Source organism: Coptis chinensis, chromosome 6 (assembly GCF_015680905.1).
Source record: "Coptis chinensis isolate HL-2020 chromosome 6, ASM1568090v1, whole genome shotgun sequence".
In the NCBI taxonomy this organism is placed as follows: domain Eukaryota; kingdom Viridiplantae; phylum Streptophyta; class Magnoliopsida; order Ranunculales; family Ranunculaceae; genus Coptis; species Coptis chinensis.
Genome location: NC_141461.1, coordinates 15346349 through 15361060, shown reverse-complemented (window position 1 = coordinate 15361060; position 14712 = coordinate 15346349). Strand labels below are relative to the sequence as shown.

Here is a 14712-nt window from a genome sequence, read left to right as displayed (position 1 = left end):
GGTTGGGTTGGGTTGGGGTATATCTTCAATGATGTCTAGTGGGAAAACAATGTCTGACATGCACTTCTTCATCTTGTTCAACAAAGAAAAGTGTACTTGGGGCAAGGGAAAAGATGTGTAAATAAACCCAGAGTTGGGATCTTTGATATAGCAAGTGGCTATGTTTTATATACTGATTATAACTCTATATGTTTAGTGAAAATGCCTCATTTACTAAACCCAGAGTTAATGTTCGATGATAACATTACCATAACTCAACCGGAAATGTAAAACTACTGAAGCCACACAATCATGTCTCAACTGGAACTAAGGTTGGGTCTTAGACACGAACTATGAAACTTGCCTTTTCAATGGCTCCTGAAGTCCTGGCTCCACGGTTCATGCATCAGTTGCTTGTGACTTTTTTGAGTACATCCTCCTAGTTATTAATATAGTAAATAGTTTTGCTACAATGTTCAATTCAGCTTAAACCCACACTCAATGTAAGCCTATTATTAATTTGTCAAAAAATTGTACATGAAAGGCTTTAAGACCTTGTCACAGCTCGAATTTCTAAAAAATTACAAAGTGAATATTTGAAATATAAATATTTTATATTTCAAACATCGCTATGTTTAATTGTCTAAAAACCCAGGCTATGACGGAGTGGATGCAACACATACCAAAACCGAAAACCCACATCATAAATAATCAACTTAACAATAAAAATCTCCAAAATTTCTCAACTATCACTTTATTAAAAGACTATCTTTCGTCCAAAAATCATCAATATAACATTCTAAGAATAACAGGTCTTCAACATCGTATTTTCATGTCATATGAATAGGAAACTACGTTATTACATACTTCCAAAAGATCAGACCTAATAAAATAAACTCCCGGACTGCTCTAGAAACAAATCCAAATCAAACACCGCGGTTCCACTGCCTTCCACCTATGTTCCCAAGAATACACCCACATTGCCCAAAACAAAGCAAACATGGATCAGTAAAATGAAATTTGTTGGTATGAGTAGACTAACCACATATAAACATTATCATACTTTAATTATCGAAACAATCACTTTATATTTTCCCATAACTTAATCATTTTCAGCTTGGAAGACAGGTAGTTCTGTCATTTCAACCGACATAGTTTTTTCCCAAGCAAGACTTCCATTCTATTAACTCATTATCATAACTTGTTTTAATAACTAAGTAACTGAATTAAACCTTACCGATATCCACTGCTGTATAAGGGTAGGACCGCGTTCCTGCACAAAATATTATTAAGTCATACCTTCCAGCAAAAGAAAGTTAGAACTTTTATATAACCTATGTAGATATCATATAGGTATTCAAATGTAAACCCAAGCACACTCGCATAATCAAATTAATACAACTAACCCGCAAAGCGAATACCTTAGTTCCTCTCTAGGACAGTCCAAACAATCTAGTCATTCATGACACATTTAATGAATACCCGGGTCATTCATGGCACAGTCAATGAATACCCAATTATAACACTAACGGGCCATTTATGGCACATTCAATAAATGCCCATCTAACATATGACATCATCAGTTATAAAACTCATTTCCAAAACTTGAGGCGTGGAGAGTTATAAAAGTGTAGTAAATTTGTTTGCGCATTATTGAACTTTATTGCATATATTATTTCAAAGAACGGACGAGTAATTTGTTTCACGTATTATTGTTTATGCGTTATTAATTAGATTGATGTCTAAGTGTCATAGTACACAGATATCATAAAATCTTGAAATATCACATAAGTAGTTAATACACGCATTACCCGCGTATATATAGAAAAGTCTTAGCCTAAAGACAAACATGCTAATAGCCCTAGACCTATCCTAATAGACCTAATCTTAGTCAAGTCAAAGGTCAAATTGGGTCAAACTGGTCAAAATCAACCCCGATCAAAGTCAAAGTCAACCATCCAAGTGGTCAAAACCAACTAGCCAAGTCAACATCACCAACCGGTTCAAACTCTTCTAACCCAAAAGCTCAAAGTCAAAAGCCCAAAGTCTAAAAACTAAAATCCAAATAGAAATTTCAAAATTTAAAACATTCAAGCCCACGTTTTTAGTTCCCGCCCAAGCCCAAACCAAAACTAAAATCGTGATTGTTCATCTTCCCCTTCTTCTTCCTCCTTCACCAAGATCCACACCTTCAACACCACCACCGGCTATCTATCTCCACTATGAACCCGGGTTTGATTCTTTTTGAAAACCCCTACATACCTATACCAACCAATCTCCATTCCCTTATATTTGTGTAAATCGGGATCGACGCCATTAATGGCTTCTGCGGAGCTTCAATGACCCCTCGACAACCTCCATTACACAACCAAACCAACATTATACACATAATAACATTCAAACAATATATGGGGTTTTAACTCCTTTAAGGGCGATTTCTATCCTATCCGTGGGCTTAGCTTATGCGACCATTAACTCTTTCAATTGTTCAAAGAAATTCAATAAATAAACCTGGTTTTAACAATAACAAGTAGAATAATCCGCATTTAGAGGAAAAATGAAAAATAAGCAAAGAACATTGTAATACAAGAAAACTTAATTTTTTATCTCTATATAGACGAGAAAACTAAACTACTCACCCGTGATTAGCTCCATTTGTCAAACTAGCTATTAAGTAGATTTTCTAGAAAACTTCTCTCCTCCCTTTCCTCTTTGTGAAACTCTCTCTTTTTCAGTAAAACTCTCTGTTTTTACCAACCCTATTTTGTTTCTTTTTTCGTTTTAAAAAAAACCTCCGAAATAGGGAAGAATGTTTATCCCATAAACCCACGCCTCCTATTTCCACTAACAATTATCCTATTTTATTTTATCTATTATCCATTATTATTATTATTAGAAAAAAAATAAAAAATAAAACACGGGGTATTATAATATACACACCTTTTAAAAGGATTTAGATCCCGAGATTCAAGATAGAGTGTAGATTAACCAAACAAACAAAGATCGTCAACCAATAAATCTTTATAGAGTATCTGAGTTAACAGATTATATCCCAACAACTAAACTTTAAGTAATAATATATAACATGTCAATGAGGGAGATTAAATTAAACACATCATTTACAAATTTTGCACCCAATGATCATAGTAAACCAATATCAGAAATGAGACATACGTGTATACGCAAGTATACACACCTTAAAAGGAATACACATATATAATATCATATAGATAGGCATACTAATATGCAAATCACATACTTTGAAAGTGTGTCTATATACGTATAGAACCCAAGAAATACGTGTATACGCTAGCATACACAACTCAAAAGAATAAACGTAATTAGTTTCTTCAATTGCCAACACTTAAGTAAACTCATTATTTCTCAATTTAGCAAAACTTATATTCTTCAAGTTAAATCATACTAAGAAGGCAAGGTAGTTCCTCTCACACCAAGGCAGTTAGTTCCACTCTTAGTATTCCCCAACTAATCCAAGACATTTAACAATAAATATACATATAATAATTTACTTTTCAACGATTTTCCTTGTCAAAACTAATCGTTTAAAAAAAACTCATAAGTTTCATCATTATCTTAGTGTTTACAAATATATCCACATTTCTCTCAGTGTCTCACAAACACCACATGTTCGAAAAAATAAAACTTTTACATTATATAGGGTGATTCATATCATCAACCACCTATACTATGTCCACTATCACATAGGATCAAACACCTACAATGTGATGCATATACATTGGCTCACACACCAACGATGTGCAAGTATACTGTTGGTTCACACACCAACAATGCATACTAGCTCTCTACCATCACATAGGATTAAACACTAACGATGTGTGGTATGCACACTGGATCACACTCCAACGGTGTACATGTACACATTGGATCAACTCCAACGATGCATACAGAGAGATGTTATGTATATTGGATCACACACCAACGATATACATAACTTGGACAATATAAAAAAAAAGTCAAATTCAACCTTTATAAAAAGGGTTTCTTTATTCCTTGGATAATTCCAATTTACTCAAATATGAAATTTTAAAATAATAATTTCTTCTTTAGCCAATACTTACTTAAAATAGAAAACTCCGTTAGGAAAACAACACTATAACATGTTGAACAATTTCGACTATAAATTTCATAAGAAACTAACCGTTAAAACAACCAGCATTTTATTTTCATAATCATACGATAAATTCTTACATGCTAAGTACCAATAAAAGAACTAGTAAACAACAAATTCAAACATACCTAATATTAACCAGTGCAGTTCTTCACATAGTGTCCCAACTGTCCACATTTATAACATTTGCCCACTAGTTCATTTGGTTTAGGACATCTTCGAATAATATGCCCAATTTTCCCGCAGTTCAAACAATTACCATTAAATCTCTTTAGCGAAGCACTCGCGTCCTTATTCACATGCTTACTGGTTTGCCTATTATATGGGTGATGCCGACTTTTTCTCTGCCCTTGACGTGGTTGACTAGAAATAAGGTGTAAGCTGACTTGTTTTGGGGCATTCTCTTTAAACCTCTCATCTTTGGGTTTATTATCCAATTGTTCATATTTTAATGCCAAATCTAATACGCGATCGAAAGTTTCTGAATCAAAGGGTATCAAATAACTCGATAGATATGGCTCTAGTCCACAGATGAACTTCTGGTTCTTCTTTACATGGGTATCCACTAGATAAGGAGCATACCTCGATAGTTCATTGAACTTAGTCCGCGTCTAAAATAGCAGTTTTTCCTCCTTAGGCGGATTAAAGAATTTCTCGTTAATTGCTCTTAACAAAGATTAGGAACAAACCTTCCCTCAAATCTTACCCGAAATCCTCCCAAGTCATAGTTCTCACATCCACATTATCCTTGATAGACCTCCACCAAAATAAAGTCGAATTCTTCCAACTGGTGAGAAGCCAACTCTTATACGACCTCGATTGAAGTTACATCTTAGCAAACACGGACTCACACATAGTAACACATTTCTCAGCATCAATGGCCCATTTCTCTCCCTTGAACTTCTGGCCTCCTAAAGTTGCAAAATCCTTGTTTCTCCTAGTAAAAGAATCCCCTAGATTAGTATGTTAGTTGACCCCTCTGAATAGTTTACACCAACTGAGTTAATATTGCTCCCAAATCAGCAGGTATGGTATTACTTCTAGTACCAGTAATGTCATTGTCATCTCCAGCCATCACCTTAAAACAAAACAGACTTCTATTAGTACTCCAAACATCTTAAACTCAAACACACCCAATCACCACATTCCGAGGATCACATATACCTTCCAAATCTAGGCTAATCTAAGCTCTGATACCAAAAATGTCACATCCCGAATTTCTAAACAATTACAAAGTGAATATTTGAAATATAAATATCTCAAATATCGCTATGTTCAATTGTCTAAAAACTCAGACTATGACGGGATGGATACAACACATGCCAAAATCGAAAACCCACATCATAAAGAATCAACTTAACAATAAAAATCTCCAAAATTTCTCAACCATCACTTTATTAAAAGACTATCTTCCGTCTAAAAATCATCAATATAACATTCTAAGAATAACAGGTCTTCAACATCGTATTTTCATGTCATATGAATAGGAAACTACGTTATTACATACTTCCAAAAGATCAGACCTAATAAAATAAACTCCCGGACTGCTCCAAAAACAAATCCAAATCAAACGCCGCGGTTTTACTGTCTTCCACCTATGTTCCCAATAATACACCAACGTTGCCCAAAACAAAGCAAACATGGGTCAACAAAATGAAATTTGCTGGTATGAGTAGACTAACCACATATAAACATTATCATACTTTAATTATCCAAACAATCACTTTATATTTTCTCATAACTTAATCATTTTCAGCTTGGAAGATAGGTAGTTCCGTCATTTCAACCGGAATAATTTCTTCCCAAGCAAGACTTCCATTCTATTAACTCATTATCATAACTCGTTTTAATAACTAAGTGGCGAATTAAAACTTACCAGATATCTCATCGGCGTATAAGGGTGGGGACCGCTTCTCCTCGACAAAAATATTATTAAGTCATACCCTCCAACAAAAGAAAGTTATAACTTTTATATAACCTATGTAGATATCATATAGGTATTCAAATGTAAACCCAAACACATTCGCATAATCAAATTAATACAACTAACCCGCAAGGCGAATATCTTAGTTCCTCTCAGAGGGCCGGTCAAACAATCTAGTCATTCATGACACATTCGATGAATACCGGTCATTCATGGCGACGATCGATGAATACCAATTATAACGCTTAACGGGCCATTTATGACACATTCAATAAATGCTCATCTAATATATGACATCATCAATCATAAAACTCATTTCCAAAACTTGAGGCGTGGAGAGTTATAAAAGTGTGGTAAATTTGTTTACGCATTATTGAACTTTATTGCATATATTATTTCAAAGAACGGACGAGTAATTTGTTTCACGTATTATTGTTTATCGTTATTAATTAGATTGATGTCTAGCTGTCATGGCGTACAGATATCATAAAATCTTGAAATATTACATAGTAGTTAATACGCATTAATAACATTATATATATAGAAAAGTTTTAGTCTAAAGACAAGCATGCTAATAGCCCTAGACCTATCCTAATAGACCTAATCTTAGTCAAGTCAAAGGTCAAATTAGGTCAACTGGTCAAAGTCAACCCTGGTCAAAATCAAAGTCAACCATCCAAGGGTCAACATCAGTCAACTAGCCAAGTCAACAGCAGTCAACCAGTCCCAAATTCTTCTAACCCAAAACCCCAAAGTCTAAGGCCCAAAGTCTAAAACTAAAATCCAAATAGAAATTTCAAAATTTAAAACATTCAAGCCCACGTTTTTAGTTCGGCCCAAGCCCAAACCAAAACTAAAATCGCATTGTTCATCTTCCCTTCTTCTTCCTCCCTTCACCAGCGCATCCACCACTACAGCAGCCACCACCGGCTATCTATCTCCACTATGAACCCAACGGTTTGATTCTTTTGAAAACCCCTACATACCTATACCAACCAATCTCCATTCCCTTTATCTTTTGTGTAAATCGGGATCGGCGCCATTAATGGCTTCTCGGAGCTTCAAATGACCCCTCGACAACCTCCATTACACAACCAAACCAACATTATACACATAATAACATTCAAACAATATACGAGGTTTTAACTCCTTTAAGGGGCGATTTCCCTATCCCGTGGGCTTAGCTTAGCAGACCATTAACTCTTCTTTCGCAGTTCAGAAATTCAATAAATAAAACCGGTTTAACAATAACAAGTAGAATAATCGCGGACGAGAGGAAAACAGAAAAATAAGCAAAGAACATTTATACTACGGTAAAACTTAATATTTTTATCTCTCAGATAAAGTAGAAAACTAAACTACTCACCCGTGATGATTAGCTCATTTGTCGACTAGCTATTAAGTAGATTTCGGAAAAACTTCTCTCCTCCCTTTTCTCTTTGCGAAACTCTCTTTTCTGTAAAACTCTCTGTTTTTTACCAACCCTATTTTATTTCTTTTCTTTTTTAAAAAAAACCCCCGAAATAGGGAAGAAGGTTTATCTCATAAACCCACGTCTCTTATTTCCACTTATCCATTATTATTATTATTAGGAAAAAAATAAAAGAATAAAACACGGGGTGTTATAGACCTCATGCCTCACTTCTGTGCCATTATCCACATTGGTTAGGCAGGCACTTTATATCAGTGAAAATAACCATAGAGTTCTATTAAGCAAACACACAAGTGATATGGAATAGAATCACTTATCGTAGGACCTGTCAGGATAACTCGGAAGAGTTGGAAGGGAAGCAGCGCAGTCGAACCATTTATAGGCCACGAAGCAAACTGCCCTGGCTTGCATATTGTTTGGTCATTCTCATGTACCCTCAAGTTGGTCCAATTCTTTCCATCTAATGAACCCTGAAAGAGATCGATCAAAATTTAATTAGTTAACTACCTTGTCTTTTCTCTTCAACATTGACAAGACATCTGGTTTCCACCCCACCTGAATAGCCCATGATCTTATGAATGCAGTTGACCCATCCTGCCTCAAAGTGTACTACTTGCACATAAGCTGTAACAGAGAGAAAATTAGAGGAAATTGTCAAGTTTTATTCTACTCATTCTGCACGACTGATTTTATGTAATTGAAAGGGGAGATACATTCCAGTTCATAGCTAATCATATACTTAGAGGAAATTGTCAAGTTTTGTTCTACACATTCTGCACGACTGATTTTATGTAATTGAAAGGGGAGATACATTCCAGTTCATAGCTAATCATATCTAGCGCTGAGACACGATAAAAGTAAACCAAATGCTAAAGCAGATGTTAATTTTGGAAAAGGTTGAAAGATAATAGTATCTTTTAAAATTTACACTGTTGAATGCCCTATTTTATATTCACAATCTCTGAATTAGTCCCTATACATCCTACTCCTGAAACCGTAAACCGTAAACCGCCCTGCGGAGTTGATAATAATATATCCTAGCCATTGTAGGTCATGAACTCTCCTGGGATATTATACAAGTGAAAAGTCACAAATTAGACTATGTCTATGAACAATGTAACAGAGACTTTGCAAGATCTGGGAAAATTCCAATTCTCTACCGCCAAAAAAAGCACAATCTGCAACTTGACAGGTATTAGGTCTCATAAAGAGGATATTCTTAAGTTGACAGATAGAGGAAACCAAGCATGAAAGGAAAATCTAGATTCATGATTGCTCCATATTCTCGCTGTGGCTAGTAGGTCAGCTGGCAAGACACCTGCACAAATGCTAGTAGCTCAAAGGTTGTGCACAAACATAGCTGAAGGAGTTTTCAGTCGCAAAAACTTTTAAGCCCTTGGGGGCCGACGATGTTCGGCTCAGTTTTTCTAAGTTAGCTATGACTCCATGGTCAATTATCCGTCAGGGCCGCGGTGTAATTAACCTTCGGGCCGGGGGGACGGTTGCGCTTTTACATAGATCAAATCGAAAGCGGAGTCCTCATAGGTGTGGAAACCCTTATATAGTGTCGAGGCAAAGGAATTACTTGGTGGCAATGACCTGTCCTGTTTCATAGTTTCACACCCAGTTGCTTGGGTTGTAAGCAACAACCTCTATCTATAAAGAGGTTTGAGAAAATGCAAAGCACTGAGGTTGTTCCACGAGTTCTTGAATTTGAGCTCAATACATGGGTAGAGATTCAGATAGAATGCATACACTGGATTATTATACATCATATCTGAATTAGGCAGAATGCAGATTTGATTTCTAGTAGATTTACGTAAAAGTTTAAAAAGGATCAAGTCCAGAAATAACACCTGATGATCTTGGCCAATGTCAACCATCCACCATGAACATCTCTTCCCATCCTCAACCCGTGGTCCAGCGAAAGAGGTTGCCTGATGTATGATAAAATTAATTTATAAACATCCAAACAGGGTCAAGAGTTTGCCCAATAAATTAAACCTTTCCAGAACTATACCCAGCATACCTGGTATGTCCTTGAAACTAAAGCCTTGGGGTCAGTGAATCTCGAAGATGGGCTGCTAGCTGTCATAGTTATTTTCTGTGAACAGTGAAAAAGACTCACTGCAACAAACTTACTCTTGACCATTTATATGAAATGTTGACATCGAAGAGTTCAGAATTTACCTTCGATAGAACAGGATTGACCCACTGATGAATTCCGTATGATGTACCCGCAAAGTAAATTACTCCATTATTGTCTCCATCACATATGTACTGGAGTTCCTTGAAACTAGACCTCCGGTGCTGAAATCTCACACTAAACAAAGGTAAGGTATTATATGATGATCTCCTGTATATAAAGCTGCCCAGTTCGACAAAAGATATACGATTCTTAAAGAAGAAAATAAATTGCACAATCAAGTACGAAGAAGATATCCATTCTGATGCCCCTGACATCATTAAGTGGGTGAGTTATCAGTAGAAACTTTCCAAATGATTTACCCAAAAAAATATCCAGACCAAACAGATGGACCATTTTGTTTTGAACAGTATCAACAAATAAAATTCAGTGGGGCTAAAAAATTCATCAAAACATGGTTTCCTAAACAAATAAACAAGAATTAGCCTGTGCTTACTTCTGATTATCTCCTGGTAGTGCGATTCCGGAGTCTTTATAATTAATTGCTTCCATCACCTGAAATATGATAATGGAGGCAAAGATTCAAATTACCAGAGTAAGAATAACCTTGACAAGTTCTTAATTGTTAAATTACTTACAAGTTGCCCAAATGCTGGAATCTGATTGCTAAGGTTGCTCTTTGACAGCTGCATGATCATTGGATATAAGTAGAGAGGTAAGGTACAGCTCACATTTAAGGCAAACGGATGCCACAATTTACAATCTAATACCTTCTCAAGTATGGCTGCTGACATCAGCGGGAAACGCACAAATGGAAGCAAGACTTTAACTGACTCAAGCCTATCTCCAAAAAGGAGTTCAGATCTTGAGGATTTGAAAAGTGTATCCACTTCTTCCCACCCACACAACTCGTCGGCTAACAATCCCCACAATAAGATGGCATCAAGAACTCGTTCCTCACATATTACCGTCAAATCTGGATGCTGCGAAATACAAAAACACGCGTTTGATATAGAACTTAACACTTTAAGCAATTATAAAGGTGGACAATCTTGCATAAATAATGCGTTAAACTTTGCTCAGTAATTGCACATATAACACAACTAATCATTGCATATATTCTTGGAATAGAACTGTAATTTTAAGTAATATCAAGGTAGACAATCTGGTAACATAAAATTTCATCTTAGCTCAGTAATTGCACACACAGGACGTCCTACTGATAGCACCACTTTCTCAAAAAACCTGATCTAGAAGGAAGAGGAATTAAAATATACACGAATAACTATTCATACACATTATATCGTATTATTAATATTAATATATAGCGTGAGAAACACCTAACAGTAGAGTATAACGGCAACAGCCTACATGGCAACATACCAACATAATCCGATGGGCTTTTGTCTTAAAAACTCTCACACGGAACTCATTGCATGTTAGTCATAATCCAATGAATGAGCTTGTCTGTTTTGGATTTACAATGTGCTGTTCTAATTTGTTGTGTATCTAATATATTTGACTGATCCCATTGAAATATCTATAAATAAGGTTCATGGTCATTCCTGATATGCTCAAGCATGCTCCAATGTTCAAACGTCTGGATGCTAAAATCAAGGTAAGTTTGCCATGCGTTCATCATTTTTAATTTTGAATACTGAAGTTCTGGTGTGATTTATTTCACTTTTTCTTGGTCTCTTTTAGAGTAAGGGTTCAGCTCTTGGAGTTGGTCGTGGTCGTGCTGTGGCAATGAAGGCTAGAGTATGTTTTTTTTTTAAATTTTCTTCTCTCCATTTGAACTGTTACTTTTATGTACAGTTTTACTATAAATGGGGAGCCTGAAATCCCTCTTTGGAACTGATGTGGAAAAACAATTTTTTTTCTTGAGAGACATTTATGTTTTTATTTTTCCTTTTGCCGGCGCAGGCTGCTGGTCGTGGGGCTCCCCCTGGTAGAGGTGTTGTACCACCGGTACGGAGATAAACAGTCCTGAAATTTGGCACCTTGTATTATGGTGTCCTTTTCTACTATACTGGGGACAGAAAAAATCTTTTTGATTAAGGATTCTTCCTGGTTAACAAGTTTGTGTAAGTAACTCGTTTCTATTGTGATAGCTGATTTGTAATTTGAGAACCTGCATTTTAAGACCATCTATGCCTTTCTCACTCTCTAAATCAAGTCTTTAGTTTTGAATTTTGGGTAAATCCGTCTGTTGCTTACACCCATGGACCCAAATATCGCCGATATATCCGATATATCGCCGATATATAATATTTTGGTACACCGACATCGATATTTCCGACATATATTCAATATAGAATTCTTTTGATATATACTGAATTTCCGATATGAAACTTTATATGCCGATATAATCGATATTTCGATATAATCGATATATATCGGTTGACTTTTTGACCATTTTAAAATATAAATCCGATATTTCCAATATATTTCCGATATATATCCGATATTTCCGATATATCCAATATTTCCGATATTTTAAATAGTTTGGACTGGTTACCAAAAAAATGGATATATCCGATATATATCGGTTTTTGGGTACACCGATATATTGATCGATATCGATATTTTGGGCCTTGCTTACACCATCTCAGTAGGAGCACAAACGATATCAATATTACAAATTCAATATGTTGAAACTGACAGTTGGAATGGGAATTATAACATCCCGTCTTGTTTTTTTTTTTTTTTTTTTTTTTTTTTTTTTTTTAATAATAATAATATTAAGTAAAACAAAATAGGATAAACTTTTGTTAAGGATAGGAAACCCCGTAGTTTAAGAGATAAACCTTTGATCCTTGTTTTTCAGTGGGGGGTTTTTAAAACTGAAAAAGAGATTCTCACGTAGAGTTTTTAGAGGAATACATATAAAAAAAGGGATTATACTGAAAGAAGAAAAGGAAGAGTTTTTCTGTTGGCTAGCTGATAGTCAGAACGCAACGCAATACGAGTGAGTAGTACGAAGACATTCTTTTAAATTTTCGTTGACTGCTAATCACGTCGGTTATAATGTTTTCCTTATATGATATATAGTGTTATTGAACATATTGTAACTCTGTCAATGGTGGTCGTCATTCATAAAAAAAGGAAAATGTGTTGAAGTACTGTATCTACGAAAATTCTTTTTTTTTGTGATTGTTATGTGGTGAGGAGGATGAGTATGTGTATTAGTAAATACCCAATTCCTTGTTTAATTGATTCGAATAGGTTTCTATTACTAGGGTTGGTTTTATTGCTCCTGATGGTCTGTAGGATTATGTTGGTGGTTGGAAAGTGTTTTGTAGTAAAAAGACGATCTTTATGGGTTTTGTGGGTTTCCAGGGGATGATTAGTAGTGATGGAATTGTTGTAGGAGTGTTGTGAAGCTTTGAACATCCATTAGTGGCGTTCAAACAAGAACCAAACCGTCCTGTGTCTTTGTGTTATGTGTATGAATTGTTTTGAATGACTTTTTTTGTTGGGTTGAGGTGGATTGTTGGTGGTTGAATGGAGATAGTGGGTTGGGGGCTGTTGAAGCTCCAGAGAAGCCGTTAATGGTGTCGATCTCGATTTTTACAGTATAAGGGAATCACGAATTGTTGGTATAGGTACATGGGGTTTTTCTCCAGGAACCAAACCGCTGGGTTCATTTTGGTTATAGATGGCCGGTGGTGGCTACATAGGTGGTGGAGTCGTTGGTGAAGGGAGGAGGAAGAAGGAGAAGAAATTTGTTGTTGTTTCTTTTTAGCTGGGATTGGGCTTGGGCCGGCATGTGGGTTGAGATGTTTTAAACTTTAGAATTTCATATTTGGATTTTAGTTTTAGACTTTGGGCCTTTGACTTTGGGCTTTTGGGTTATAGGAGTTTGGGGCTGGTTGACTGTTGTTGACTTTTGGCAGGTTGACTTTGACTGTTGACTAGGGTTGACTTTGACCAGTTGACCCAATTTGACATTTTAACTCGGATTATGATTTGGGCTATTAGGATAGGTCTAAGGCTATTAGCATGCTTGGCTTTAGGCTAAAACCTTTATATATATATGTGTGTACATGTATTAACTACTATGTGATATTTAAGTTTTTATATACAATGTTATGACACTTAGACATCGATATATTAATAACGTGTAAACAATAATACAATAAACAAGATACTCCTCCTTTATCTGAAATAATATATACAATAAAGTTCAATAGTGTTCTCAACAATTTACCGCACTCTTTTAAAACTCTCCACGCCTCAAGTTTTGGAAATGAGTTTTATGACTGATGATGTCATATGTTAGGTGGGCATTTATTGAATGTGCCATAAATGGCCCGTTAGCGTTATATATGGGTGTTCCGTCCCCCACAAATGTGGCCCAATAAAAGCCCTATTCAATATAAAGCCCACGCTCAAAGCCCATACTCAGAGCTTTGCTACAAAAAAGCCCACACTCAGAGCCCATGCTCAGAGCTTATCTATAAAAAAAAGCCCACGCTCAGAGCCCATGCTCAGAGCTTATCAATAAAAAGCCCACGCTCAAAGCCTACATCCCACGATGTTTTGCGAGTCAAACAACTTCCACCAACTTCATCCCACGACAGTTCTCTCGCCAGTTCTCCAACTTCATCCCACAAGTTGACAGTTGTCCCGCCAGTTCTCCAACTTCATCCACAAGCCGACAAGCCGGTATCGCCCGATTCTCCAACTTCATCCCACGAAGTGACGACTCTCGCCAATTCTCCAACTTCATCCCACCGGTGACGGTTGTCCCGCTTAGTTCTCCAACTTCATCCCACGAGCCGGCGGTGTCGCCATTCTCCAACTTCATCCCACAAAGCCGACGGTTGTCCCGCGAGTTCTCAACTTCATCCCACGAGTTGACCGGTTGTCCCGCCAGTTCTCCAACTTCATCCCACGGTGACGGTTGTCCGCCAGTTCTCGATCATCATCCCGGTGGCGGTTGTCGCCAGCTCTCCAACTTCATCCCATGATTGGATAGTTATCCTGCCAGTTCTCTAACTTCATCCCACGATTGGAATATTGGAGAACGAGGAAGTAACTATCACCAATCCTACCTATAAAATCCAACATTCGTC

The 14712-nt window shown here is 36.4% G+C and overlaps 1 protein-coding gene and 1 long non-coding RNA gene across 5 annotated transcripts in view; one reads left to right on the top strand and one right to left on the bottom strand.

The window, feature by feature from the left end:
- Positions 1 to 7714: 7714 nt before the first annotated feature.
- The window catches only part of LOC147491696 (BTB/POZ domain-containing protein At2g30600-like), a 34356-nt gene continuing 27358 nt past the window's right edge, over positions 7715 to 14712 (bottom strand). Inside the window, exons 5-12 of one of the 4 annotated variants that reach the window (XM_086565220.1) lie at positions 10402 to 10614; positions 10270 to 10317; positions 10128 to 10186; positions 9676 to 9808; positions 9515 to 9589; positions 9342 to 9422; positions 8041 to 8109; positions 7715 to 7955 (exon numbers count right to left, since the gene is read on the bottom strand). In XM_086565220.1, coding sequence (XP_086421346.1) covers positions 8095 to 8109; positions 9342 to 9422; positions 9515 to 9589; positions 9676 to 9808; positions 10128 to 10186; positions 10270 to 10317; positions 10402 to 10614 — 624 coding nt within the window. In that variant the 3' untranslated portion in view covers positions 7715 to 7955; positions 8041 to 8094. Of the gene's footprint in view, positions 7956 to 8040; positions 8110 to 8609; positions 8804 to 8840; positions 9242 to 9341; positions 9423 to 9514; positions 9590 to 9675; positions 9809 to 10127; positions 10187 to 10269; positions 10318 to 10401; positions 10615 to 14712 lie in introns of those variants that run through there. The other 3 variants (XM_086565218.1, XM_086565219.1, XM_086565221.1) reach the window with 3 other exon arrangements.
- Positions 10621 to 11835, top strand: LOC147491699 (uncharacterized). Its single transcript, XR_015198193.1, has 4 exons — positions 10621 to 11069; positions 11183 to 11249; positions 11336 to 11392; positions 11558 to 11835. It is a non-coding gene; the product is annotated as an uncharacterized LOC147491699 (long non-coding RNA).